At 48.5% G+C, this 25290-nt stretch overlaps 1 protein-coding gene across 1 annotated transcript; it reads left to right on the top strand.

The window, feature by feature from the left end:
• Nucleotides 1-910: 910 nt before the first annotated feature.
• On the top strand, nt 911-24803 carry AKAP17A (A-kinase anchoring protein 17A). Its single transcript, XM_040423728.1, has 5 exons — nt 911-977; nt 3752-4526; nt 12826-12974; nt 13058-13298; nt 22006-24803. Exons 2-5 carry the CDS (start codon nt 3765-3767, stop codon nt 22846-22848), a joined length of 1995 nt encoding a protein of 664 aa, XP_040279662.1. The 5' UTR covers nt 911-977; nt 3752-3764; the 3' UTR covers nt 22849-24803.
• Nucleotides 24804-25290: the final 487 nt, after the last annotated feature.

Here is a 25290-nt window from a genome sequence, read left to right as displayed (position 1 = left end):
AGCTAGCTTAATAGGGTTAAATCTGGTGACAGAAACCCTTTAAGGACCAAAGAGGGACAGGGGGACTTGGGTCAAAAAGAGGGACTGTCTCTCCAAAAGAGGGACAGTTGGGAAATCTGTCATGTTGCAAGCTTTCAGAGCACAGGGCTCCTTCTCTCCCCTGTACTGTACGTCCTGTAAATGTCCATTTGTAATGTGCCTGAAGAAGGAGTCCTGTGTTCTGAACGCTTGCAATAGGGTTTTTCTGGCTAGCCAATAAAGGTATTATCACTCCCATGATACTTTTGTATTTATTAACATAAAAGTGTTCAACATTACATCGTTTTTTTTCTGGCTAACACGGTACTATGCTATTCTCGCCGCTCTTTGCAATGAAAAGGATGAAATTTGGTGCAAATCTACAACAAAATCTGTAACATGGAGGATAACATATGGATTTTTGCCACGGATTCATTGCACAAACACAGAAAAATCCACATGCAAATTTGCACAGGGAAAATGATTCTTTAATGTGATGTGATCACAGCCAAAGCCTGCATGGCATTTTTTGTGAAAAATGGTGGCACCCTGCCATAATCAAAAGTTGCCAAGTTTACCACTGAAGGAGACGCTCTTTTGGCAGAAGTGTAGCTAAAAGGGCACGGAAAGGAACTTTTCTGCAGAACACTTTTTTTTTTTTTAATAATAATATTAACAATGGATTGTTTGTGGTGAGAGATAAAATGATTATGAAATGAAAAACGATTAAAAACGGTAGTGAGAAAAGTAACTTTGCCCTCACACAATATGGCGACTTATCTACTTCTGGTAAAGCAGTCTACTTTACGTGTCTCCATGGTAACCACTGCGAAACCCAAGCATCTGAACCGGAAGCTGTTCCCGGCGCCCTAACTCCGCCCACATCCCAGATTGCCTAGCGGTTCGGTGAACTTCCTGGCTGAATGTGCGGGTAACGGCGGGCGGTGGCTGCTGCAGAGGTAGGTGCGGGGCCCGGAGCGGTCACCTCTGTGCGGGGCTGTATGTGTGTGTTCAGGACGTTATTACTAGGCTCACATCCTAGTCGCACTCCGCTCCTGATCTCTTGGAGTCCGGTTACCGCCCCAGAGAATATAAGATAGAAAACTCCAGAGTTTTTTTTTCAAGATGACTGATCTTTACAAACGCGGCTGTATGGGCTGCGGTTGGTGACTGTGGGTATCAGAGTGGAGATGCTCAGAGGATAGCGATGTGCGGCCATTGGTCTGAGCATCTCCACCACCTGCACTCTTAAAGGGAACCTGTCACGGGATTTGATGTATAGAGCTGAGGAAATGGGCTGCTAGATGGCCGCTAGCAGATCCGCAATACCCAGTCCCCATAGCTCTGTGTGCTTTTACTGTGTAAAAAAACAGATTTGATACATATGCAAATTACCCTGAGTTGAGTCCAGCAAGAAGGAGCCCAGCACCGCCCTGCATCCTCAGAATCTCTTCCTTGCTCCCCAACGTCCGAAAGCCAGAGCGCCGTAATCTCGCATTGCATGAGCTAGCGCATGCGCAATACCCGATCCCTATAGCTCTGTGTGCTTTTATTGTGTAAAAAAAAGTTTTTATATATATGTAAATGAGGCTACTAATGTTTCCGCAGCCCAGCCACGCCCACTGTGAAGGAGCCCAGCACCGCCCCGCATCCTCCGAATCTCCTCCTTGCTCCCCGACGTTGCAAAGCTAGAGCGCCGTAAACTCGCGATGCACGAGCTAGCGCATGCGCAGTGTCTGCATAGTGTTCCTTCCCTGTGCTGGCATCAGCCTCGGGGTACGAACTGCGCATGCGCTAGCTCACGCATGGCGAGATTACGGCGCTCTAGCTTTCTGACGTCGGGGAACAAGGAGGAGATTTGGAGGATGCGGGGCGGTGCTGGGCTCCTTCACAGTGAACGTGGCTGGGCTCAGAGTCAGAGAACGCTGGACTCCTCTAAGGGTAAAGAGGACCTTTTACCGATCCTGACATTGTGAACTAAGTATCATGACATATACAGCGGCGCCCAGGGATCTCACTGCACTTACTATTATCCCTGGGAGCCGCTCCGTTCTCCTGTTATGTCCTCCGGTATGTTGGGGGACTTGGTTATAGTAGGCGGAGTCTGCCCTTGTTCTGCTGGGCGTCTCCTTCTCCTAGGCTGCAGCGCTGGCCAATCGCAGCGCACAGCTCACAGCCTGGGAGTTTTTTTTCTCCCAGGCTGTGAGCGCTGCGATTGGCCAGCGCTGCAGCCTAGGAGAAGGAGACGCCCACAGGACAAGGGCAGACTCCGCCTACTATAACCAAGTCCCCCAACATACCGGAGGACATAACAGGAGAACGGAGCGGCTCCCAGGGATAATAGTAAGTGCAGTGAGATCCCTGGGCGCCGCTGTATATGTCATGATACTTAGTTCACAATGTCAGGATCAGTGAAAGGTTCTCTTTAATTTACATATCTATAAAATGCTGTTTTTTTTTACACAATAAAAGCACACAGAGCTATGGGGACTGGGTATTGCGGATGTGCTAGCGGCCATCTAGCAACCCATGTCCTCAGCTCTATACACAAAATCCCGGTGACAGGTTCCCTTTATGATACCCACAGTCACCAACCGCAGCAGTTGGAAAGAGCCCATACAGGCCGAAACGTCACAAACCACAGCCGGATGTGTAAAGTAAAGATCAGTAATCTTGGAAAAAAAACTCAGGAGTTTTTTATCTTATATTATTAGTCTCATATAATATACAGTGCACATTAATGTCCTTATTAGTCTCATATAATATATACGGTGCACATTAATGACCTTAGCAGGATCCTCCGACCACAGGTTTTCAATGAAATACAGCACCAACCTGATAAGAAACAACAAAAACCCTTCCCTAAAATCCAACCTTTATTCATCCCCTCAGGACCACTTCCTTTTCCTACCTAAAGCGACATAGCCGCCTATAAAGTCCATTATAAAAGCCACATACCATGAGTACCGTACCGCAGGATCGGTCCACACATATCAAACTTGACCGTTTTTAATCATGACCCTTTAATCATGAAATGTGTGGACAGATCCTGCGGTACGGTACTCGTGGTATTCACAGTAATACTAGACGAGCAAGGATACCGCACCTGGTTGCGGTTGAGACAATTAATGGAAGACCAATCCAGCTCCACGTCATTGCAGGAAAAACTTTATTCATGCGGTTCAAATCTTCAAATACAGGACAGTTTCGTCAACGCGTTTCAGACCATGTAACAATTTTGGTCCTTCTTCATGACATGTACTCATGGTATGTGGCTTTTATAATGGACTTTATAGGCGGCTATGTCGCTTTAGGTAGGAAAAGGACGGGGCAGATTAGTTTCTTGGGGTTATGAATAAAGGTTGGATTTTAGGGCAAGGTTTTTGTTTCTTATCTGGTTGGTGCTGTATTTCTTTGAAAAGCACAATCATAGCGTTATTCATGTGACAGATGGCTCCATTACTGTAGACTACCACTTGCCTTCTTTGGACATGCGGGAATCTGAGACAACCTCCAGATCTGTGGTGACCTCTCCTACAGAGGCCGACAACATCACCAGCTTCAGCATTCCTCACACGCTCTAGCAATGGATTTCACGACTGAATTATTTTTCTAGTGTTTTCATAAACACTTGATTTGATCCTACTAAATAAGGAGCAGCCGCAAAGGATCTGAAAGCACGGCTTCCCCCCCCCCTTTACTCGGTTCTTGATGTGTTTCTTATTTTCTACAGGACTGTCTATACTATGGCTGCCGCAACCATAGTGCGAGATACATCCGAAGCTGTGGAGCTATGTCAACTGCATGGTCTTTATCTAAAGCCCATCTCAAAATTGATCATCAGCGTGGCGCTCCCTCAACTGAAGCAACCTGGCAAATCCATCTCAAACTGGGAAGTAATGGAGCGTCTTAAAGGCATGGTGAATAGCCATCAGTTCTCCACATTGCGCATTTCCAAAAGCACCATTGACTTCCTACGGTTTGAGGGAGAAGTGGAGAACAAGAGCTTAGTCAAAGCTTTCATAGCAGCTCTGGATGGTAAAAGTATAAAACTAAGTGGCTTCACTGATATCCTAAAAGTCAGAGCTGCCGAATATAAAATAGATTTCCCCACAAGGCACGACTGGGACTCTTTCTTCCGAGACGCTGAAGACATGAATGAAAATTTACCCGGAGAAAGGCCAGACACCATTCATTTAGAAGGCCTTCCTTGCAAGTGGTTTTCTTCTAAAGATTCTGGCACTGAGAAACCTACAGAAGGAGCCCTTGTAAAGGTTTTCAGTGTGTTTGGTGAGGTTAGGAACGTGGATATCCCCATGCTTGACCCCTATAGAGAAGAAATGACTGGCAGGAACTTCCATACGTTTAGTTTTGGTGGCCACTTGAACTTTGAAGCTTATATACAATACAAGGAGTATGTTGGCTTTGTGAAGTCAATGAATGCTTTGCGTGGTATGAAGCTTATGCATAAAGGTGAAGATGGAAAGGCTGTGGCTTGTAATATAAAGGTAGGTGGCCTGGGTGTCCCATCTGTAGTGTTATGCTTCCTATCTCCCCAGACGTTGGCACAGGTTTCATACACAAAGGTCTCTAGTGGGCCAATTACCAAAGCTGACTCGTTATCTGAAAATTATCGTACTGTTCCTCAAGGGAGTGACAGAACATGCACTTCTTAATACACTGTATTTCATCTGAAGATTCTTTTCGATTTCTGCATTACGTGCCATTATCCAGCTGGTTTTCCAGAAAGCACATGAATAAAACTAGGCGTTAGCACTCCCCTTGTCAGTAGGGGGCGTCCTTACAGAGTCTGGCACTGTCAAGTCTCAGGTTCCTATTGCTGCAGTTTGGATGATAAATCACTGCAGCATAATCCTAACATAAGCCAGACAAGCATCAGCAAGGCTGATTAAAGGGGTATTACCATCTCGGACATTGGGGGCATTTCGGTAGGAGGTGGCGCCTGCACCTATACTTAGAATTTATTCCCTAGCGAGGTAAAATCTGTTACTATTCTGGGTAATGGCCCGATAAATCTATAAACGTACCTAGTATATTATACCATCCTTTGTATATGAAATAGGTGTGGATTATCTATCATTTCTGGCACCTTTTTTCACTATACAGCTGTAAATGGTGATTGCAATTTGTCCCTATTGAGTAGGTTCCCTACTGTTAGTATTATTAAGTAATCAGTATTAAAAAAATGTTCAATAAAATTTAAAATATTTTAAAAGGAATTGAGTATTACTCATTGTGTTATTGACTATATTAGAATGGAGCCCGCAAACTGTTGGAGGACGCACCATGCGTGCACGGCCGCCCTCCATTTATGCCTATGGCAGCGTGTAAAATAGCTGAGCAGCACGCTCTGCTATTTTCACAAGTCCCATTGAAATGAATAGGAAGCTCACCGCGCACGCGCAGCCACCGCTCCGTTCACTTCTCGGCTATTTTCCTTGCTCCCATAGGAATGAATGGAGGGCGGCTCTCATGCGCAGTGCGCCCTCTGGCACTTTGCGGGCTCCATTCTAGCAATATGCCCCCAGTGTCCGAAATGGGAATTCCCCTTTCTCGTTCATTCCATTGGGGGACACAGACCATGGGTATAGCTTAGAGATATTACTAGGAGGGACACTATGCAAAAAAAGAAGCTCCTCCTCCTCGGGCTATACCCCCAGGCACCTCCAGGAGAACTTCAGTCTTTGCTTAGTGTCCGTCCAAGGAGGTTGACTCTTACTCTTCTCCTGTTTGTTATTTTCTGTTTTCAGATGGGGACGCAGGTCAGCATTGCGCTTTCCTGGCCCCTGTGGAGTGTCTGCCACGGTCTTCTGAAGGTTCCTGGCTACCTCCCATTCCCCCACAGAAGAAAAGTGGATCCAGGCTCGACATGTAAGCTCTGGCATCCCACCAGCTGCTGGGACACCTGCTGCCTACCCTCCCCAGAGCACTGCCCTCCTTTGGAGTCAGATGTCTGAAGAGGTGAATCCCTGCTGGTTTGGACATCGAGGGAGCATGCTGAGCAGATAAGTATTGCCTGCTTCAATCTCCCTTCTCTCTCTTCCCTCCCCCCTATCTTCATGTCGTTTGTCTGGCACTCTGAGGCCGCCTGGGTGAGCTGGAAAAGGACCTGCTGGGGGCATTTTTTCCTAGAGGAGGGGGCCTTCCGGGTAGGGCTGAGGATTCCCTATCTTCATTTTTCCTACCTGCCTACAGCTCAAACGGCAGCTTAAGATCGGCAGAGACAGGACGCCTCTGCATATGATTATTTCCGTTCCTTTAGACTGCGGCCGCTGCGCTCTCTGCAGCTCCCCGCCGGACCGCTCCGTCATTCATTAACCCCTGCTGCGCCGTACGGCTATGGGGTGTAGTTTGAATCGCGCGCGCTTTTTTCGCGCCGCAATGAAGCGCTCAAGGGGGCGGAGCTTCGGCGTCCGGCCTGTTATCTCCTTACGCCGGAGACTCTGCTGGTTTGTGGCCGTGCAGTTCCTCAGTGACCGGAGACTTCTGCTGTTTGCCTGGGTGGTAGGAATTGCGGCAACCTGGTAGGAAATCTTTTTACATTGGAATCCATCATGCCTAAACCTGGGGCCCCTAAGCCTTCCAAGGCTCCCTCTCAGGCTCCATTGGAGTCATGTAAAATATGCCTTAGGCCTTTTTCTGTCACTGGTTCTTGTGACTCATGCCCTGCTCCTATACAGGATCAGCCTCCTTCTCTTGCTCAGCCCGGTCCTCCCTCTGCCCCTGCGGAACCAGCGGTACCCGCCTGGGCCTCCGCCATGTCTAATGCGGCAGCTGATCTGGCCTTAGTTGCCAAGGCAGCCATGTCCTTCATGGAGCGCATGGCGGCTACTACCCCTGTGGCAGCCACCACTCCATCTCCTCTCAGTGACTCTCACAGAGGGCGTCTGACTTCTAAAAGGCAGCGTGAGCGGCAGCATTCCTCCTCGGATGACTCCGCTTCTCCCCCTCGCCTTGAGGCATGCCCGGTTGACTCTCCCCCCCGCAGGGAGCGCAAATCCGAAGGGGAATTGTCCGGATCGGACGAAGTCACGGAGCGGGAACCCCTGCCTAAGCTTTCCACCATGGTAACAGAGTTGGTGGCAGCCGTCCGTGACACTTTTAATATACAAGGGGATTCGCCTCCCTCCACTAGTCGGGAGTTCTCCCTTTTTCCACCTAAGAAGCAGGAGTCCGCTGTGTTCCCTATTCATGAGGAATTCACTGCGGTCTTATCAAAAGCTTGGGATCGTCCTAATCAAAAGTTTTCAGCCACCAAGCGTATGGATACACTGTATCCTTTTCCAGCTGACACAGTGGAAAAGTGGACTTCTTCCCCTAAGGTAGATCCTCCGGTGGCCAGGTTAGCCAAGAACACGGCCCTTCCCGTCCTAGACGGTTCCTCTCTGCAGGACGCGGTGGACAGACGTTTGGACTCACTTTCCAAGTCTATCTTCTCCCTGGCGGGCGCTTCCCTGCGACCGGCCTTCGCGTCAGCTTGGGTCGCCAGAGCCCTTACAATGTGGTTGCAGCGCCACCACCAGGATCTGTCAGAACAGGACGCCTCTGCAGATACTCTGGATTTTATCATTCAGATGTCTCAAGCTTCCAAATATCTCTGTGAGGCTTCAATGGACATCGGCTCCCTCTTTGCCCGTATTTCGGCCCTCTCTGTCATTCAGCGCAGGGAGGTCTGGCTGAAGGTGTGGGATGCTGATGTCTCATCTAAGCGTTCACTCGCTAATCTTCCCTTTGAAGGGTCCAGGCTCTTTGGAGCTCAACTAGATGAATTTATTTCGGCCGCAACTGGGGGCAAGAGCACTCATCTACCTCAGCCCAGGACCAAGCGTCCCTTTCGGTCTCGGCCTTCAGGTTTCCGGGGCCAGTCCTTTCGTCGCTTCTCCACTGCCAGGACGCCGTCGTCCTCATCGGCAGGGGGGTCCCAGGACTCCCGCAAGAAGCCTTTCTTCAAGCCCCAGCCTTCTTGGCGGCCTCGGGCGCAGTCAGCCCGTCCTCCTGCTCCCAAGCAACCCTCCGCATGAAGGGGTGCCCCCACCCCTCGTGGTGGGGGGACGTCTGCTCTCCTTTCAACAAGTTTGGAGGGCTCACGTTCTGGACGCCTGGGCTCTGGAAGTGGTGACGTCCGGTTACAAGTTGGAGTTCGCGTCCAGTCCGCCAGAACGTTTTTTCCCTTCTCGCGTTCCGGGGGATCCGGCCAAGGCCTCGGATCTCTTTTTTGCGGTCTCCTCTCTTCTGGACCGTGGTGTCATTTCCCCCGTTCCCCCAGAAGAGCAAGGGACAGGTTTTTACTCAAACCTGTTCGTTGTTCCAAAGAAGGAGGGGTCAGTGCGTCCGATCTTGGATCTAAAACTTCTCAACAAGTTTCTACGGGTGCGGAAGTTTCACATGGAGTCCCTTCGCTCCGTTATTGCTTCTCTGAGTCCAGGAGAATTCCTCGCGTCTGTGGACATTCAAGACGCCTACTTGCACGTCCCTATTGCAGAGTCCCACCATCGTTCTCTGCGCTTTGCCATAGGGGGGCGTCATTACCAGTTCGTCGCCCTACCTTTTGGGTTGGCGACCGCCCCTCGGGTTTTTACGAAGATTCTGGCGCCTCTCATGGCGCTTCTTCGCACCAGGGGCATCTCTTTGTTACCATACCTAGACGACATCTTGATAAAAGCTCCGTCTCTTCCACAGGCCGAGGACAGCGTCCGAATCACCGTTCAATCCCTGGAACGGTTCGGGTGGCTGATCAATCTTCCCAAGTCCTCTCTTCACCCCTCCCAGAGACTCTCGTTCCTGGGGATGATCTTGGACACCTCGATTTCTCGGGTGTTTCTTCCGGATTCCAAGGTTTCCCAGATTCGACTGGCAGTGGTGTTTCTTCTACGCTCTCCACGTCCCACCATTCGGGAGTGCATGCGGGTGCTGGGCCTTATGGTCTCCTCTTTCGAGGCAATTCCGTACGCCCAATTTCACACTCGTCCGCTACAGCAAATGATCCTTGCCCTCTGGAACAAGAGCCCTCGGGGTCTAGACACTCCTGTTCTTCTGTCCCGGCAAGTTCGAGCTTCTCTCCCTTGGTGGCAGTCTTCCCTCAACCTATCGTCAGGAAGGTCCTTCCTTCCGTTCTCCTGGACGGTAGTCACCACCGACGCCAGCCTCATCGGTTGGGGAGGTGTTCTCCGGAACCTCACAGTTCAGGGTGTCTGGTCGACGGAGGAGTCCCGTCTCCCGATAAACGTCTTGGAACTAAGGGCGATTTTCCACTCCCTCTCCCACTGGACTCCTCTCCTTGCAACTCGCCCGGTGCGTGTTCAGTCGGACAATGCCACGGCTGTGGCTTATGTCAACCATCAGGGCGGGACCCGCAGTCGGGCAGTAATGCAGGAAGTAGCGAGGATCCTCTTATGGGCGGAGTCGCATGTCCCAGTATTGTCGGCGGTGTATATCCCGGGAGTCGACAATTGGACGGCGGATTTTCTGAGTCGCACCAGGGTGGATCCGGGAGAATGGTCTCTCCATCCGGAGGTTTTCGAGGACATCTGCAACCGATGGGGCCGTCCGGACGTAGATTTGATGGCTTCCCGGCTCAACCACAAGGTGCCGGTGTATCTAGCCCGCGCTCGAGACCCGCGGGCGGACGGGGTAGACGCGCTGGTAGCTCCATGGCAGCGGTTCGGCCTCCTTTACGTCTTCCCTCCGATTCCTCTGTTGCCGAAGGTGCTGCGCAAGATAGAGGCGGAGGGGATACCAACCATTCTCGTCGCCCCGGATTGGCCTCGTCGCGCCTGGTTCTCCAGCGTCGCTCGTATGTTGGTCGACGTTCCTTGGCCGCTACCCGACAGAGAGGATCTCCTGTCTCAGGGGCCACTCTTCCACCAGAATTCACGGCAGCTGCGTTTAACGGCGTGGCTGTTGAGACCTCCATCCTAAGGAAGAGAGGCTTCTCTGAGGCGGTGGTGAGAACCATGATCAGGGCTCGGAAGCCGGCTTCTTCACGGATCTATTATCGCACCTGGAAGGCCTTCCTGGTTTTTTGTGAGAAGTCGGGCTACCCGCCCCTACGTTTTTCTGTCCCAGTGGTGCTGTCCTTTCTCCAATCCGGCCTTGACATGGGTCTGTCGCTCAGTTCTTTGAAGGGTCAGGTTTCTGCTTTGGCTATCTTTTTTCAGAAGTCCATTGCCTTTTTGAGACCTGTGAAAACCTTCCTGCAGGGGGTGGCGCATTCTGTTCCCCCGTATGTGCCTCCCTTGCCCCCCTGGGATCTCAACTTGGTTCTGCGCGCCCTTCAGTCGGCGCCTTTTGAGCCTCTGAGGGAGATCTCTCTGGTTTTACTTACCTGGAAGGTGGTTTTTCTGGTGGCCATAACCTCCATCAGGCGAGTTTCGGAGCTGGCCGCACTTTCCTGCCGAGAACCTTTTCTGGTCTTTCACCAGGATAAGGTGGTGCTCAGACCGGTGCCTTCTTTTTTGCCCAAGGTGGTTTCTCCCTTCCACCTTAACGAAGATCTTGTCCTGCCCTCTTTTTGTCCTTCTCCGGCGAACCCCAAGGAATGCGCTCTCCACTCTCTGGACGTCGTCAGGGCTCTGAAGGTGTACCTGGGGGCTACTGCCTCCTTCCGGCGTTCAGACTCTCTCTTTGTGATTCCTGAAGGGTCTCGTAAGGGCCTGGCGGCTTCCAAGGTCACCGTGGCGCGGTGGATCCGTTCCGCTATTGCTGCGGCCTATCGCGCTCGTGGCCAGGTTCCGCCGTCACGGATTACTGCTCACTCCACAAGGGCAGTGGGAGCTTCCTGGGCTAGACGCAATCGCGCATCCGTTTCCCAGTTGTGTAAGGCGGCCACTTGGTCGTCCTTACATACTTTCACAAAGTTTTATCAGCTACACTCTCTAGCCTCGGCTGATGCTGTTTTTGGGCGCAGGGTATTGCAGGCTGTGGTTCCTGTTTAACTGCGGTACACTTATTCCAGGCGGTGTTGGGTTTGTTTCTTGTTCCCACCCCATGGACTGCTTTGGGACGTCCCATGGTCTGTGTCCCCCAATGGAATGAACGAGAAAAGGAGATTTTTGTGAAACTCACCTGTAAAATCTTTTTCTCGTCTTTTCCATTGGGGGACACAGCTCCCGCCCCTTTTTTTATGGTTTTCGCCTTATGGTGTGCGGTGTGATGGTTTCCATTGTGTTTTATTTCCGTTCTCCTTCTCCTACTGCTTTTGCAACGACTGAAGTTCTCCTGGAGGTGCCTGGGGGTATAGCCCGAGGAGGAGGAGCTTCTTTTTTTGCATAGTGTCCCTCCTAGTAATATCTCTAAGCTATACCCATGGTCTGTGTCCCCCAATGGAAAAGACGAGAAAAAGATTTTACAGGTGAGTTTCACAAAAATCTCCTTTTAAGTGTTTTAAAGGTGTGTCCACATCATGGTGTGAGGGATCCATTGTATGACTGATACAAAGTGTGACCTACCAACCCCAATGACTGCACTCCAGATGTTGGTTTCTGTGTCTGTAGGGGAGGAGCAGCTGCACGTGCCACCAGGAAGGAATTTTTCTTCATGTTGGCACGCCCTACCCACTCCAATCTGACTCTTATCGCCTATGTTATGGATGGGGGATAATTTCTTGTAATGACACATCCCCTTTAAAGGGGTTGTCCACTCTCATTCAAGTCTGTGGGAGCAGTAGCCAGCTTCTTTCACTGTGCAAGGGAGGGAAGTACTCCCTATCCACTTGCAAAGTAGTGGACAACCCCTTTATGGGCAATTATCGAGTTTAATCCCAATTTTCTCCCTTTTTCTTGATTTTCCTTCTACTCTCCAGCATTCTTATAGAGCAAGGATCAGCAACCTTTGGCGTTACACCTAAGGCCTCTTTCACACTTGCGTTGTCCGGATCCGTCGTGTACACCATTTGCCGGAAGAGCCCGCCGGATCCGTAACTCCGCAAGTGAACTGAAAGCATTTGAAGACGGATCCGTCTTCAAAATGCGTTCAGTGTTACTATGGCAGCCAGGACGCTATTAAAGTCCTGGTTGCCATAGTAGTAGTGGGGAGCGGGGGAGCAGTATACTTACCGTCCGTGCGGCTCCCGGGACGCTCCAGAATGACGTCAGAGCGCCCCATGCGCATGGATGACGTGATCAATGCGACACGTCATCCATGCGCGTGGGGCGCTCTGACGTCACTCTGGAGCGCCCGGGGAGCTGCACGGACGGTAAGTATGCTGCTCCCCCGCTCCCCACTACACTTTACCATGGCTGCCAGGACTTTAGCGTCCTGGCAGCCATGGTAACCATTCAGAAAAAGCTAAACGTCAGAAACGACGTTTAGCTTAAGGCCGGATCCGGGTTCATGCCTTTCAATGGGCATTAATTCCGGATCCGGCCTTGCGGCAAGTGTTCAGGATTTTTGGCCGGAGCGAAAAGCGCAGCATGCTGCGGTATTTTCTCCGGCCAAAAAACGTTCCGTTCCGGAATTGAAGACATCCTGATGCATCCTGAACGTATTTCTCTCCATTCAGAATGCATTGGGATAATCCTGATCAGGATTTTTCCGGCATAGAGCCCCTACGATGGAACTCTATGCCGGAAAAGAACAACGCAAGTGTGAAAGAGCCCTAAGGTGAAACTACTCCTCCAAGCATGATGACCACTCACTAGGCTGCTCTTGAAACTCCATTAGAAGTGAATGGAATATGCTGGGAGCTGTAGTTTCACGTCGGCTGGAGGTAGCTGACCCCTGTCATAGAGGGTAAAAATCACAACCGATAAAATTCTTCTAAGTCATGGCATTTATTATCTTTGAAAGGTTTCATTCGACTCAACCAAGCATCTGAGTGAGGCATCTATAAAAAAGCGCCAAATTGAGCGACAAAAATTACAGGAGCTAGAGCAGAAGCGAGAGGAGCAGAAGAGAAAAGAGAAGGAAGCTGAAGAGAGACAAAAGGAGGAGGAACGGTAAGACCACCTCGGATCACTCGTGTGAATTTACACCGTAAATGGACAGATTGTCTTGCTAACATGCACTGTTTGTCTTAAAGCAAGCAAAAAGAACTGGAGGAGCTGGAGAAAGAGAGAAAACGGAAGGATAAGATAAAAAAGAAGGAGGAGAAGCAGAGAGAGCGGGAAGCTCGCAAGACTAAGAAAAAACTACAAAAAATGCAGGCAGAGGAACAAAAGAGATTGCAGGAGAAAATCCGATTTGAGGAGAGAAAGCTTTTACTGGCTCAGAGGAATTTGCAGTCCATCAGGTTAATTGTGGAGCTTCTAAGCAGAGTGAAGGTGAGCACCTCTTTATGTAATGGGCTTTCTCTAGTGACCAACTTTTCCATAAGAAACTCATCTCTCCTGCAGAAACCAACATGAGATATAGACAGCATTACAGGGTTTATACCGTCACAAATGGGTTGCATTGGGCTCAAAGGGACTTAAAAACATAAAAGAACCCATACTTGCCCTCAGCAGTCCTCCAGTGCTGATGTTCTAGCTGCTTTGTTGCTCACTGATCTCCAGTTGTCTTGGCTTGACATGCCAGGAAAGGCTCACTCGGCCAACTGCTGGCCTTAGTGAAGACCTACCTCAGCCAGTAATTGGCTGAGCAGGGTCTCTCCTGGCATTTACCACCTGCCAAGTCGGGACAGGAAGTGGGGAGCAGCAGGGAATGTCAGCGACGGAGGATGGTCTCATTAGAGAGTGACCCAGTGTCGCATACATGTCACCACTGCGGCCAGGTGGCTTGTGTCAAACCAGATGTTGTCACACGGAGACCAGAGTGAGCCAGGAGTGTCAGGGAACTGAAGGAGTCCGAACCCAGCAGCGGGGAGCAGGTGAGTATGCTTCCGTTCACAAGTCTAGTCTGGTAGAAAGGACCCCCCCCCCCCCCTCCTCCAAAGGCAAACGGCTCCTTTAAGGTGGCCATTCACTTGATTGTACAGCTCCAGTGTACGAGAATGGAAGCCCCTTTTTACAGATGCTCTCCATTGTGGTTCATAAGGCACATAAACTGGTGTTGTCTTAACCAATAGCCATCTATAGATGACTGTGTCACTTTAATCATTTTCAGCCTCAGAGGTTTTGTTTTTGCGCATTCATTTTTCACTCCCTGCCTTTCCGGGGCTATAACTTTTTTATTTTTCAGTTCACATAGCTGTATGGGGGCTTGTGTTTTGTGGGACAAGTTGCCCTTTCTAATTCCACCATTTTATAGTTGAATTGAAAGGGGTTTTGCCATCTCAGACAATGGGGACATGTCGCTAGGATATGCGATTAATGACTGATAGGTGCAGGTCCCACCTCCCTTAACACTGACCATAGATTACAGTTCCCTTAACTGTGACCTCCATTATTCCCGGCCCCCTTAACATAGACCTCCACAGTGCTCCGCTCCCTTAACATAGACCTCCACAGTGCTCCGCTCCCTTAACATAGACCTCCACAGTGCTCCGCTCCCTTAACATAGACCTCCACAGTGCCCCGCTCCCTTAACAGGGACCTCCACATTGCCCCGCTCCCTTAACAGGGACCTCCACAGTGCCCCACTCCCTTAACAGGGACCTCCACAGTGCCCCGCTCCCTTAACAGGGACCTCCACATTGCCCCGCTCCCTTAACAGGGACCTCCACATTGCCCCGCTCCCGTAACAGGGACCTCCACATTGCCCCGCTCCCTTAACAGGGACCTCCACAGTGCCCCGCTCCCTTAACAGGGACCTCCACAGTGCCCCGCTCCCTTAACAGGGACCTCCACAGTGCCCCGCTCCCTTAACAGGGACCTCCACAGTGCCCCGCTCCCTTAACAGGGACCTCCACAGTGCCCCGCTCCCTTAACAGGGACCTCCACAGTGCCCCGCTCCCTTAACAGTGACCTCCACAGTGCTCCGCTCCCTTAACATGGACCTCCACAGTGCTCCGCTCCCTTAACAGGGACCTCCACAGTGCACCGCTCCCTTAACAGGGACCTCCACAGTGCCCCGCTCCCTTAACAGGGACCTCCACAGTGCCCCGCTCCCTTAACAGGGACCTCCACAGTGCCCCGCTCCCTTAACAGGGACCTCCACAGTGCCCCGCTCCCTTAACAGGGACCTCCACAGTGCCCCGCTCCCTTAACAGGGACCTCCACAGTGCCCCGCTCCCTTAACAGGGACCTCCACAGTGCCCCGCTCCCTTAACAGGGACCTCCACAGTGCCCCGCTCCCTTAACAGGGACCTCCACAGTGCCCCGCTCCCTTAACAGGGACCTCCACAGTGCCCCGCTCCCTTAACAGGGACCTCCACAGTGCCCCGCTCCCTTAACAGGGACCTCCACAGTGCCCCGCTCCCTTAACAGGGACCTCCACAGTGCCCCGCTCCCTTAACAGGGACCTCCACAGTGCCCCGCTCCCTTAACAGGGACCTCCACAGTGCCCCGCTCCCTTAACAGGGACCTCCACAGTGCCCCGCTCCCTTAACAGGGACCTCCACAGTGCCCCGCTCCCTTAACAGGGACCTCCACAGCAGCCTGCCCCTAGGGTGGCCAGAAGTCCGGTTTTAGGCAGGACAGTCTGGAGCAGGGCCTGGACGAACACAGGGATGTCCTTTTAAACAGCTCACTCTCAGACAGCAGCACTGTGCTGTGTGAGCTGCAGGGAGAAAGTCACCCTCCCTCCCACCCCTGCAGCTGTCAGAAGTTGATTTTTTACCTTCATTTTTTCAATCCCTGTCGGCTGCGGAGTGTGTGTGTGTGGCCCTAACCGGGAAGAGGGCTTGTCTTAGCGGGACCTGGGGCGGGGTTTTTAAGTCTGTCTTTTGGGGGTGGCCTCAATGGCCACCCTACCTGCCCCCTGAACTGTGATCTCCACAGCACTCCGCTCCCTTAACAGTGTCATCCACAGCGCCCTGCCCCTTTAAAGGAAATCTGTCACCAGGATAATCGCTATTGAAGTAAAGCCATAGCCTTATAGCAGTTAGTATTTTATTTCTAAATGTGCCTTTGTTCCAGCAATAGATGTTTTCTATCTTCTGAAAATCCAGTTTATTGGGTATGCAAATGAGCCGGTAAGGTGCCCAGAGGGGCGTCACTCTTGCAGAAAGGAGCCCAGGAAAAGGGGGGCAGAGTTATGGCTTCAATGTGTAGGAGGCGTGTCTGGGCTCCTTCCTGCAAGAGTAACGCCCCTCTGGGCACCTTACTGGCTCTTTGCATACCCAATAAACTGGATTTTCATGGGATAAAAACACCTATTGCTGGAACAAAGGCACATCTGGAAATAAGGTACTACAGTTGCAAGAAAAAGTATGTGAACCCTTTGGAATGATATGGATTTCTGCACAAATTGGTCATAAAATGTGATCTGATCTTCATCTAAGTCACAACAATAGACAATCACAGTCTGCTTAAACTAATAACACACAAAGAATTAAATGTTACCATGTTTTTATTGAACACACCATGTAAACATTCACAGTACAGGTGGAAAAAGTTTGTGAACCCTTGGACTTAATAACTGGTTGAATCTCCTTTGGCAGCAATAACTTCAACCAAACGTTTCCTGTAGTTTCAGATCAGACGTGCACAACGGTCAGGAGTAATTCTTGACCATTCCTCTTTTCAGAACTGTTTCAGTTCAGCAATATTCTTGGGATGTCTGGTGTGAATCGCTTTCTTGAGGTCATGCCACAGCATCTCAATCGGGTTGAGGTCAGGACTATGACTGGGCCACTCCAGAAGGCGTATTTTCTTCCGTTTAAGCCATTCTGTTGTTGATTTACTTCTATGCTTTGTCCTGTTGCAACACCCATCTTCTGTTGAGGTTCAGCTGGTGGACAGATGTCCCTCAAGTTCTCCTGCAAAATGTCTTGATAAACTTGGGAATTCATTTTTCCTTTGATGATGGCAATCCGTCCAGGCCCTGACGCAGCAAAGCAGCCCCAAACCATGATTCCCCCACCACCATACTTCACAGTTGGGATGAGGTGTTGGTGTGCTGTGCCTCTTTTTCTCCACACATAGTATTGTGTGTTTCTACCAAACAACTCAACTTTGGTTTCATCTGACCACAGAATATTTTGCCAGTACTGCTGTGGAACATCCAGATGCTCTTGTGCAAACTGTAAACGTGCAGCAATGTTTTTTTTGGACAGCAGTGGCTTCCTCTGTGGTATCCTCCCATGAAATCCATTCTTGTTTAGTGTTTTACGTATCGTAGATTCGCTAACAGGGATGTTAGCATATGCCAGAGACTTTTGTAAGTCTTTAGCTGACACTCTAGGATTCTTCTTCACCTCATTGAGCAGTCTGCGCTGTGCTCTTGCAGTCATCTTTACAGGACGGCCACTCTAGGGAGAGTAGCAGCAGTGCTGAACGTTCTCCATTTATAGACAATTTGTCTTACTGTGGTAGGGTTGTTGCGGGTATCGAAATTTCGATACCCAATCGATACTTTACCGGGATTTCCATTTTTTCGATACTGGGCTGCGCTGCTGCGCAGTCTAGTATCTCTGAACATGAGCGCGCTGCTGTGAGCGCGCTCATGTTCCCTCAGCAGCACAGGGAAGAAGGAAGCAGTGTCTCCCTCCCCCTGTGCTGCTGCTGCCACCAATGAACGGAGAGAGGGGCGGGCGCACTGCGCCACCAATGATAGGACTTTTCCTACACATAGCGGCGCCCAGCGATGTCCCAGCACTTACTATTATTCCTGGGCGCCGCTCCGTTCGCCCGCTGTACCCGCATTACTGTCTCCTCTCCTGCTCCATATGCCAATTACTATTGGAGCAATGGGGAGGAGACATCAGCTTCTCTAGTGGGCGTTCCTTCTCCCTGCGCTACAGCCAGGGAGAAGGAACGCCCACTAGAGAAGCTGATGTCTCCTCCCCATTGCTCCGATAGTAATTAGCATATGGAACAGGAGAGGAGACAGTAATGGGGCACAGCAGGCGAACGGAGCGGCGCCCAGGAATAATAGTAAGTGCTGGGACATCTCTGGGCGCCGCTCTGTGTAGCCTAATACTTAAACACTTCTTTATGGGTCCAGACTTTAACACATAATACAGGAGGCGGGTGCCGCCAGCAGAATCGCATTGCCGGCACCCTGCCCCTGACAGGGAGCAGCGATCAGCGGCAGTTAACCCCTCAGGTGCGGCACCTGAGGGATTAACTGCCACTGATCTGCCAGTACCCGCCTCCTGTATTAAGGGGTAATTATCATTGGTGGCGCAGTGCGCCCCCACCCCATTAAAATCATTGGTGGCACAGTGCCCCCCCAGTATTAAAATCATTGGTGGCAGTGGCCACAGGGTCCTCTCCCCCTCATTGGTGGTGCAGTGGCAGCTTCTGATCTGAGCCCCAGCAGTGTAAGCCTGGGGCCCCGATCGGTTACCATGGCAGCCAGGACGCTACTGAAGCCCTGGCTGCCATGGTAACCTCCCTGATGCTGTGTGCACAGAGCAGCAGGGACAGTGTGAAGTCCTATTAACCCTGATAGAGCTCTATCAGGGTGAATAGGACAAAAGATGAAAAAAAAATCCCAGGTTCTAGCCCCTAAGGGGGGAAATAGTTTAAATAAAAAGTGTAAAAAAAAAACACCAAAATATTAAGTATGAATCACCCCTTTTCCCAATTTCACATATAAAATGTATAGACAATAAATAAACATATCACACATCGCCACGTCAGAAAAGTCCAAACTATTAAAATATTTAAAAAATCTATGCGGTGAACGCTGGAACAGAAAAAAAAACGAAAAACTGCACGATTCAGCATTTTTTAAAATGCGGAATGCACGTGGCTTTTTTGGTTTATTTTTTCGCATGGTATCGAAACCGAATCAAAAATTTGGTATCGCAACAACGCTATAATGTGGACTGATGAACAGAAAGGCTTTTGGAGATACTTTTATAACCCTTTCCCGCTTTATGCAAGTCAACAATTCTAAATCGTAGTTCTTCTGAGAGCTCTTTTGTGCGAGGCATCATTCACATCAGGCAATGCTTCTTGCGAAAAGCAAACCCAGAACTGGTGTGTGTTTTTTATAGGGCAGGGCAGCTGTAACCAACACCTCCAATCTCATCTCAATGATTGGACTCCAGTTGGCTGACACCTCCCTCCAATTAGCTCTTGGAGATGTCATTAGTCTAGGGGTTCACATACTTTTTCCACCTGCACTGTGAATGTTTACATGGTGTGTTCAATAAAAACATGGTAACATTTAATTCTTTGTGTTATTAGTATAAGCAGACTGTGATTGTCTATTGTTGTGACTTAGATGAAGATCAGATCACATTTTATGACCAATTTGTGCAGAAATCCATATCATTCCAAAGGGTTCACATACTTTTTCTTGCAACTGTAAGTGCTATTAGGCACTCCTTTAAAGCTGACCTACAGCAGTGAGGAATGGCTGGGTTGTTATTGAAACCTGGTGTAAAATGATGTGTATGTGGAGACTAAGGGCCTACGAGCTTCTATCTATAATAATAGTCTGTGTGTGTGTCACCTGTTTTGCACTGGGCATGCGCGGCGTCCGATCAGGACACAGCGCTCCACATGGACACAGCGCTACACACAAGTTTCCCTGCAGCCTGACTGCCCATAGATACCTCTGAGGCCACAGCTCCACCGCCGCCGTCTGCTCCTGCCACAGTTCCCCCGCCGCCGTCCACTCCTCTCTCAGCTCAAAAGATGCAGAGCGCGCAGCACCCCCTACCCCCACCCCTTTCAGGATGGCAGCGGGCAGAGTGTTAGCTGTAATGTCCAGCTAACACACTGCATGAAACAGACGTTTAACCCCTTCCATGCCACGGGTCTGGAAGGGGCTAACCATTGGCCCGATGCTTGAAGGGTTAATGCCTCCTGCACACAACACCCCCCACCCCCCTTTCAAGTTGCAGAGCGCGCATTGATTACTATATCCACACATAATTGGTTAAAAATGTAAAAAATAAAAATCACTAAACATGGTATCACCGTGTCTGTAAGGACCTGATCTATAAAAGGATCATGTTACTTTTACCGCATGGTGAACACCATAAAAAAAAAAGAGATGGTATAAAAAGTGATAAAAAAAAGTCATATGTATCCAAAATTAGCACCAATTAAACCGTGACCTCATTCCACAAAAAATGAGCCCCTACATAAGCCAATCGTCCAAAAATATAAAAAAATATGGCTTTCGGAAAATGGAGACACAAAAACGATATATATATTTTTCAAACATGCTTTTATTGAATAAAATAAAGTTAAACAAATGCACATATTAGGTATTGTCATGTCCGTAACGACCTGCTCTATAAAAATAGTATGTGATCCAACCCGTCTGGTGAACGCCGTAAAAAAAAAAAAAATAAATAAATGTGGCAAAAAAGCCATTTCTTTTATCACCTTACATCGCAAGAAGTGTAATACCAAGCAATCAAAAAGTCATATGTGCCCCATAATGTTACCAATCAAACCGTCATCTCATCACGCAAAAAATGAGCCTACCTAAGACAATCGCCCAAAAAATAAAAAAATATGGCTTTCAGAAAATGGAAACGCAAAAACATGATTTTTCTTTTCAAAAATGCTTTTATTGTGTAAACTATAATTAAAAAAAATGCACATATTAGGCATCGCTGTGTCCGTAACAACCTGCTCTATAAAAATAGTATGTGATCCAACCCGTCTGGTGAACGCCGTAAAAAAAAAAAGAAATGTGGCAAAAAAGCCATTTTTTTATCACCTTAAATCACAAAAAGTGTAATACCAAGCGAGCGAATATTTATACGTGCCCCAAAATGGTACCAATTCAAACCATCATCTCTTCCAGCAAATAATGAGACACTACCTAAGACAGTAGCCCAAAAATTAAAAAAAATATGGCTTTCAGAAAATGGGAACACAAAAACATGATTTTTTTTCAATCCCAGCCGCCATTTCTGTTTCAGTCCCAGCCGCCATTTCTGTTTGTCAGTCCCAGCACTATCAGCCATATAGAGAGGAGCCCCTGTCAGCAGTCTGACCCACCATTCGCTACCAGCAGTCAGTACCAGTCATATAGCCACAGCCATCAGTCAGTGCCAGCAGTCTCAGCCACAGCTGCCAGTCTCGGCAACCAGCCACAGCCACCAGTCAGTGTGGTCAAGTTCCCTTGCCATTTAGTATAGACTGTTCCTACTAATGTTTATGCACTACTGTTCTTGCGCCCGTTATTTTAACTGGCTTAATGTCTAGTTGGCTGATAAGGGTCCTGTGACCAGGCTTCTATTGGCCAATGCATTTTTTGGGAATATCTCAGGAATGGTACCTTTCTACAGAGCTGAGACCCAGTCTAGAACTTTCCCGGACACCTGATGTACCTGTGTGCCAAATTCCGTGATTGTAAATGCGACGGTGCTGATTCCTTTAGGGGACATACATGCTCGCGCACACATACACTTAGCTTTATATATTAGATTTGAACATGTTTTCTAGTTAATTTAGCAAGAATCGTCCAGTAAAGGGGCTGTTTCACTTCAGCGAATAGCATTTATTATGTAGAGAAAGTTAATACAAGGCACTTACTAATGTATTGTGATTATCCATATTGCTTCCTTTGTTGTTTTTCCATCACATTATACAGTTATTGTTTCCATGGTTACGACCAGCCTGCAATCCAGCAGCAGTAGTCTTGCTTGCACACTATAGAAAAAAGAACCAGCCTATATGAGCTCACCCAGTCCCGGCCACCAGAGTGGCTGTCCCTTTTTGCTACAGTGTGCAAGCACAGCCACCGCTGACGGATTGCACGGTGGTAGTGACCATAGAAACGAGCAGTGTATAATGTAATGGAAAAAATGAATCCAGGCAGCCAAGGAAGCAATATGGACAATCACAATACATTAGTAAGTGCCTTGTATTAACTGTACCTACATAATAAATGCTACTTGCTGAAGGGAGACAACCCCCTTTACTGTGAAATAATCCCCACTTCAGTTACATTGTGTACTCTGGAAAGCCATTCAGATGAATTGAATAGACTTTATCTTGGCTTGTTTCGTAGGCTGCAAAGATTTGTGAGCAGGAGGAGAAAGAAGCAGAGAGACTTCGTCTCTTGCAGCTGGAAGAACGGAGAAGGCAACAGGAGACAGAACTCAGGCGAGTTGAGGAGGAGAAGCAGCGGACCCTAAGCTTACATCGGAAGGAAAGAGAGTTGAGAGAAAAATTGTTAAACAGTCTACTCAACAGGAACTTGTACTCTGCTTCCCAAATGAAAGAAGACCCTAAACCCCAGCAGATTTACCCTCTCAACCCCAGTGAAAACCTCCCTCCTGACTCTATGAACTATGTCACATCTACCTCAACACAAACCCTACCAGACTACGAGCCACTCCGGCCTTATAGCCACTATGCAACTCCAACTCTTCATGCAGTAAATGGAGCCTGTGTAGAAGACGCCCGACTCCAGGAATACAAACCGATGAATATCCTGAATCCAGGCCGCCCTCTGTATTCACTCACCAGCATTCTAGGCAATAAGATGCATCATGAAAATTCAGGAAATAAAGATCTAGATGTACTGTTGAAGGAAAGTGAAACGCGTCCTAGTAAAATGGACAACACTCACAGACAGTCTAAAGCTAGTAAGCATAGCCACACTCAGGATACAGTGCACATGTGTAAGGCAAAACACAAACGGGACTTGAGTGGAGAGGAGGAGGATGATCACAGAAAGTTGAAGAAGTCGCACAAAAAGCATTCCTCTAGGGATCATAGCCCGCGGAGAAGAAGTGTCAGCTCCGAACGTAGCAAAAACAAAGGGAGGGAAAAGACTAGGCATAATCATAAAGAGAAGAAGCATCACCGAAGATCTTACAGCAAAGAAAGGAGATCCTGGAGTAGTTGAATGTGCTAGGTCTTCAACATGCTCTCCACACATGGTCAGGAAGCGTCCTCACTTAAAGGGGTTGTGCTTAGTTGGGGAGGGGCAGACCTGCAAAGGGAGGCATACTTACCTCCTTCCCTCTTCGGGCTCCACTCAGGTCGCTGAATGTAAACTTCCAGTTGGACGCCGCTGCAGCCAATCGGTGACCAGCACCTCTTGCATCATGTAACCATTTGACAGGTCACAGCGATTGGCTGCAGCAGCGTCCAACCTGGAAGGAGAGCTCAGGAGGCGGGATCCAGCGTTGGGAAGCAGGTAAGTGTGCACAGCTCCTTTTTAAAGGGGTTTTAACACTGAGCTCAGCTTCCACTGACAAAAATGGGAGTTGAGCTGCACTAACCTGGCATGGCCACTACATACTACGCAGAGCCTCTGGCTCCGTACACTGTGTTTTCCCCGGTGGCCGTGACTCTTACTAGCGGCTGCCTAGTGAGGGGTCAAACCACCACTGATCCTGTAAGGATAGGTCATAAATATGGAAAGCTGGAAAAGACTAGTGAGAAATCCCATATAAAAGCAGAATGTACAAACTGCTGTATCTACCATGGCGGCTGCTGTGGGTCCCGCAATCTCAAAGGGTCTGAGGTGTTGCCTGGGGTATGATTCATTTAAGCTCCTGAGTGATGTTGGTATTTTGCCGCTTATGTTATTCCTCAGCATATAAGTCCTCGATCACACATCAGTTAGTAGCAGATGTGGGCTGTCTGGGGTGTCCACGGAACGTGGGGCCATGGTGACATGACAGGCCCTGTTTTTGTCTGTGATTACCGATTCCTCATGCACATTATAGTCTGAGTCTGCGAAAACCATGGGCACAACACAGGCCATCCGTGTTTGGTATGTGTTTTTTACAGATTGTAGCTAGGATATGCTCTGGAAGTAAACTTTCAGCCTAGCAGTGTACATAGAATAGAATGGCACGCGGATAATTCCTTGGACATCTTCCTATCTTGTCACAGGTGTCATCATGGACGCAGACACGTGAAAGAGGCCTAAGGGTGAGGACACACTTGATGGTTTACTTGTATTTCGTTTTGTGCAACTTTTCGGGCAGGTGTGCCACTAACTTTAAAGGGGTTTTCTGTGACTTTTATATTGATGACCTATCTTTAGAATGAATGGGAGCAGCGCTGCAGTAACCAGGCATGACCACTACACCTTATATGGCGCTGTGACTGCTTCTGGTGCACAGCAGCTCCTGCAAACAGCTGAACAGTGGGGGTGCCAGGAGTTAAACCACCATCCATCCTGTATTGATGACCTATCCTAAAGATAGGCCATCGGTAGTAAAGCCCTAGAAAACCGCTACAACTTTTCACATGGAGCTAGTAAATGTTCATTCTCCTAGGGGGCAGCATTCGGAATGTGGCTATCGGCCTTTTCTAGTTACATCTCCTGATATCTCTAGCAACCAGGTCAACCCAATTATTAATCTCTGCTCTCCGTCTACTGGTCAGATTTTTCTGCAATCTAGAGAACGTCTTGAAACTTGAAGTAGCTGTGACTGGTCTCAAGAACTGTACATAGTTTTTTTTTTTGTTTTGTTTTAACTTTTTTTTTTAAAAGGTCCATTTTCAGGTTAATATAAATACATGTCATGCACATTTTTTTTCTATGAATGACTGACACAATTTTTTTTAACTTTTTAAGGACCATATAGGATTACAGAAGGTTTTGGTTCTGGATAATAAAATATTTATTTTACCTTTTATGTTAAACCTCTTGGACTTGGTCTATTTTATTTGTATTAATAATTACACATTTTATAATTCTACACTCATTTCTCTGTGCAGTACTGTAGATCATCTGGAGCTCTTTGATATGTTTTCAGAGGAAACACCCCCAGCTTCAGATTACTCAGGCAATACTTCTTATCTATAGCTTGCCCTTTTGGTAGTCTGTCCTCAGGAAAGTTGCTGTTAAAGGGGTTGTATGTTTTTTTTTTTTTTTTTTTTTACTTGACACCTAGGACTTAATTTTAATTTAGGAGGGAAACTGCTAATTATTAAAGTGTTTTTTTATTTTTATAGCTTTTTATTTCTTAAATATTAAAACTGACACAAATTCATTATTGCAATGGGTTACCTATTTTGTGTCCATCATTTTCATATATAACATGTATAGGTTTGAGAAAACAAGGCAACTATGGTGACGGTTCCTGCTAACGGTGGCATTTTTAATATTTTTTTTTTACAATTTTAATAAAAATTATTTTTTGCACATAATCATTAAAAGACCTCTGGAGGACACCAACTTATTTTTTTTCACTTTTTTTTTTTCACTGTTTCCACTGTAACTGGGGCATCCACAGGAGCCCTAGTTACAGGGGAAAACAGCCCCCTGAGGGGGAATGACACACAGGCAGAGCTGATCAGGGTCTCCTTAGACCCTACAGCTTTGCCC

Source organism: Bufo bufo, chromosome 3 (genome assembly GCF_905171765.1).
Source record: "Bufo bufo chromosome 3, aBufBuf1.1, whole genome shotgun sequence".
NCBI lineage: Eukaryota > Metazoa > Chordata > Amphibia > Anura > Bufonidae > Bufo > Bufo bufo.
Note: the sequence above shows the minus strand (reverse complement) of the source record. Positions and strands in the feature narration are given on the sequence as shown.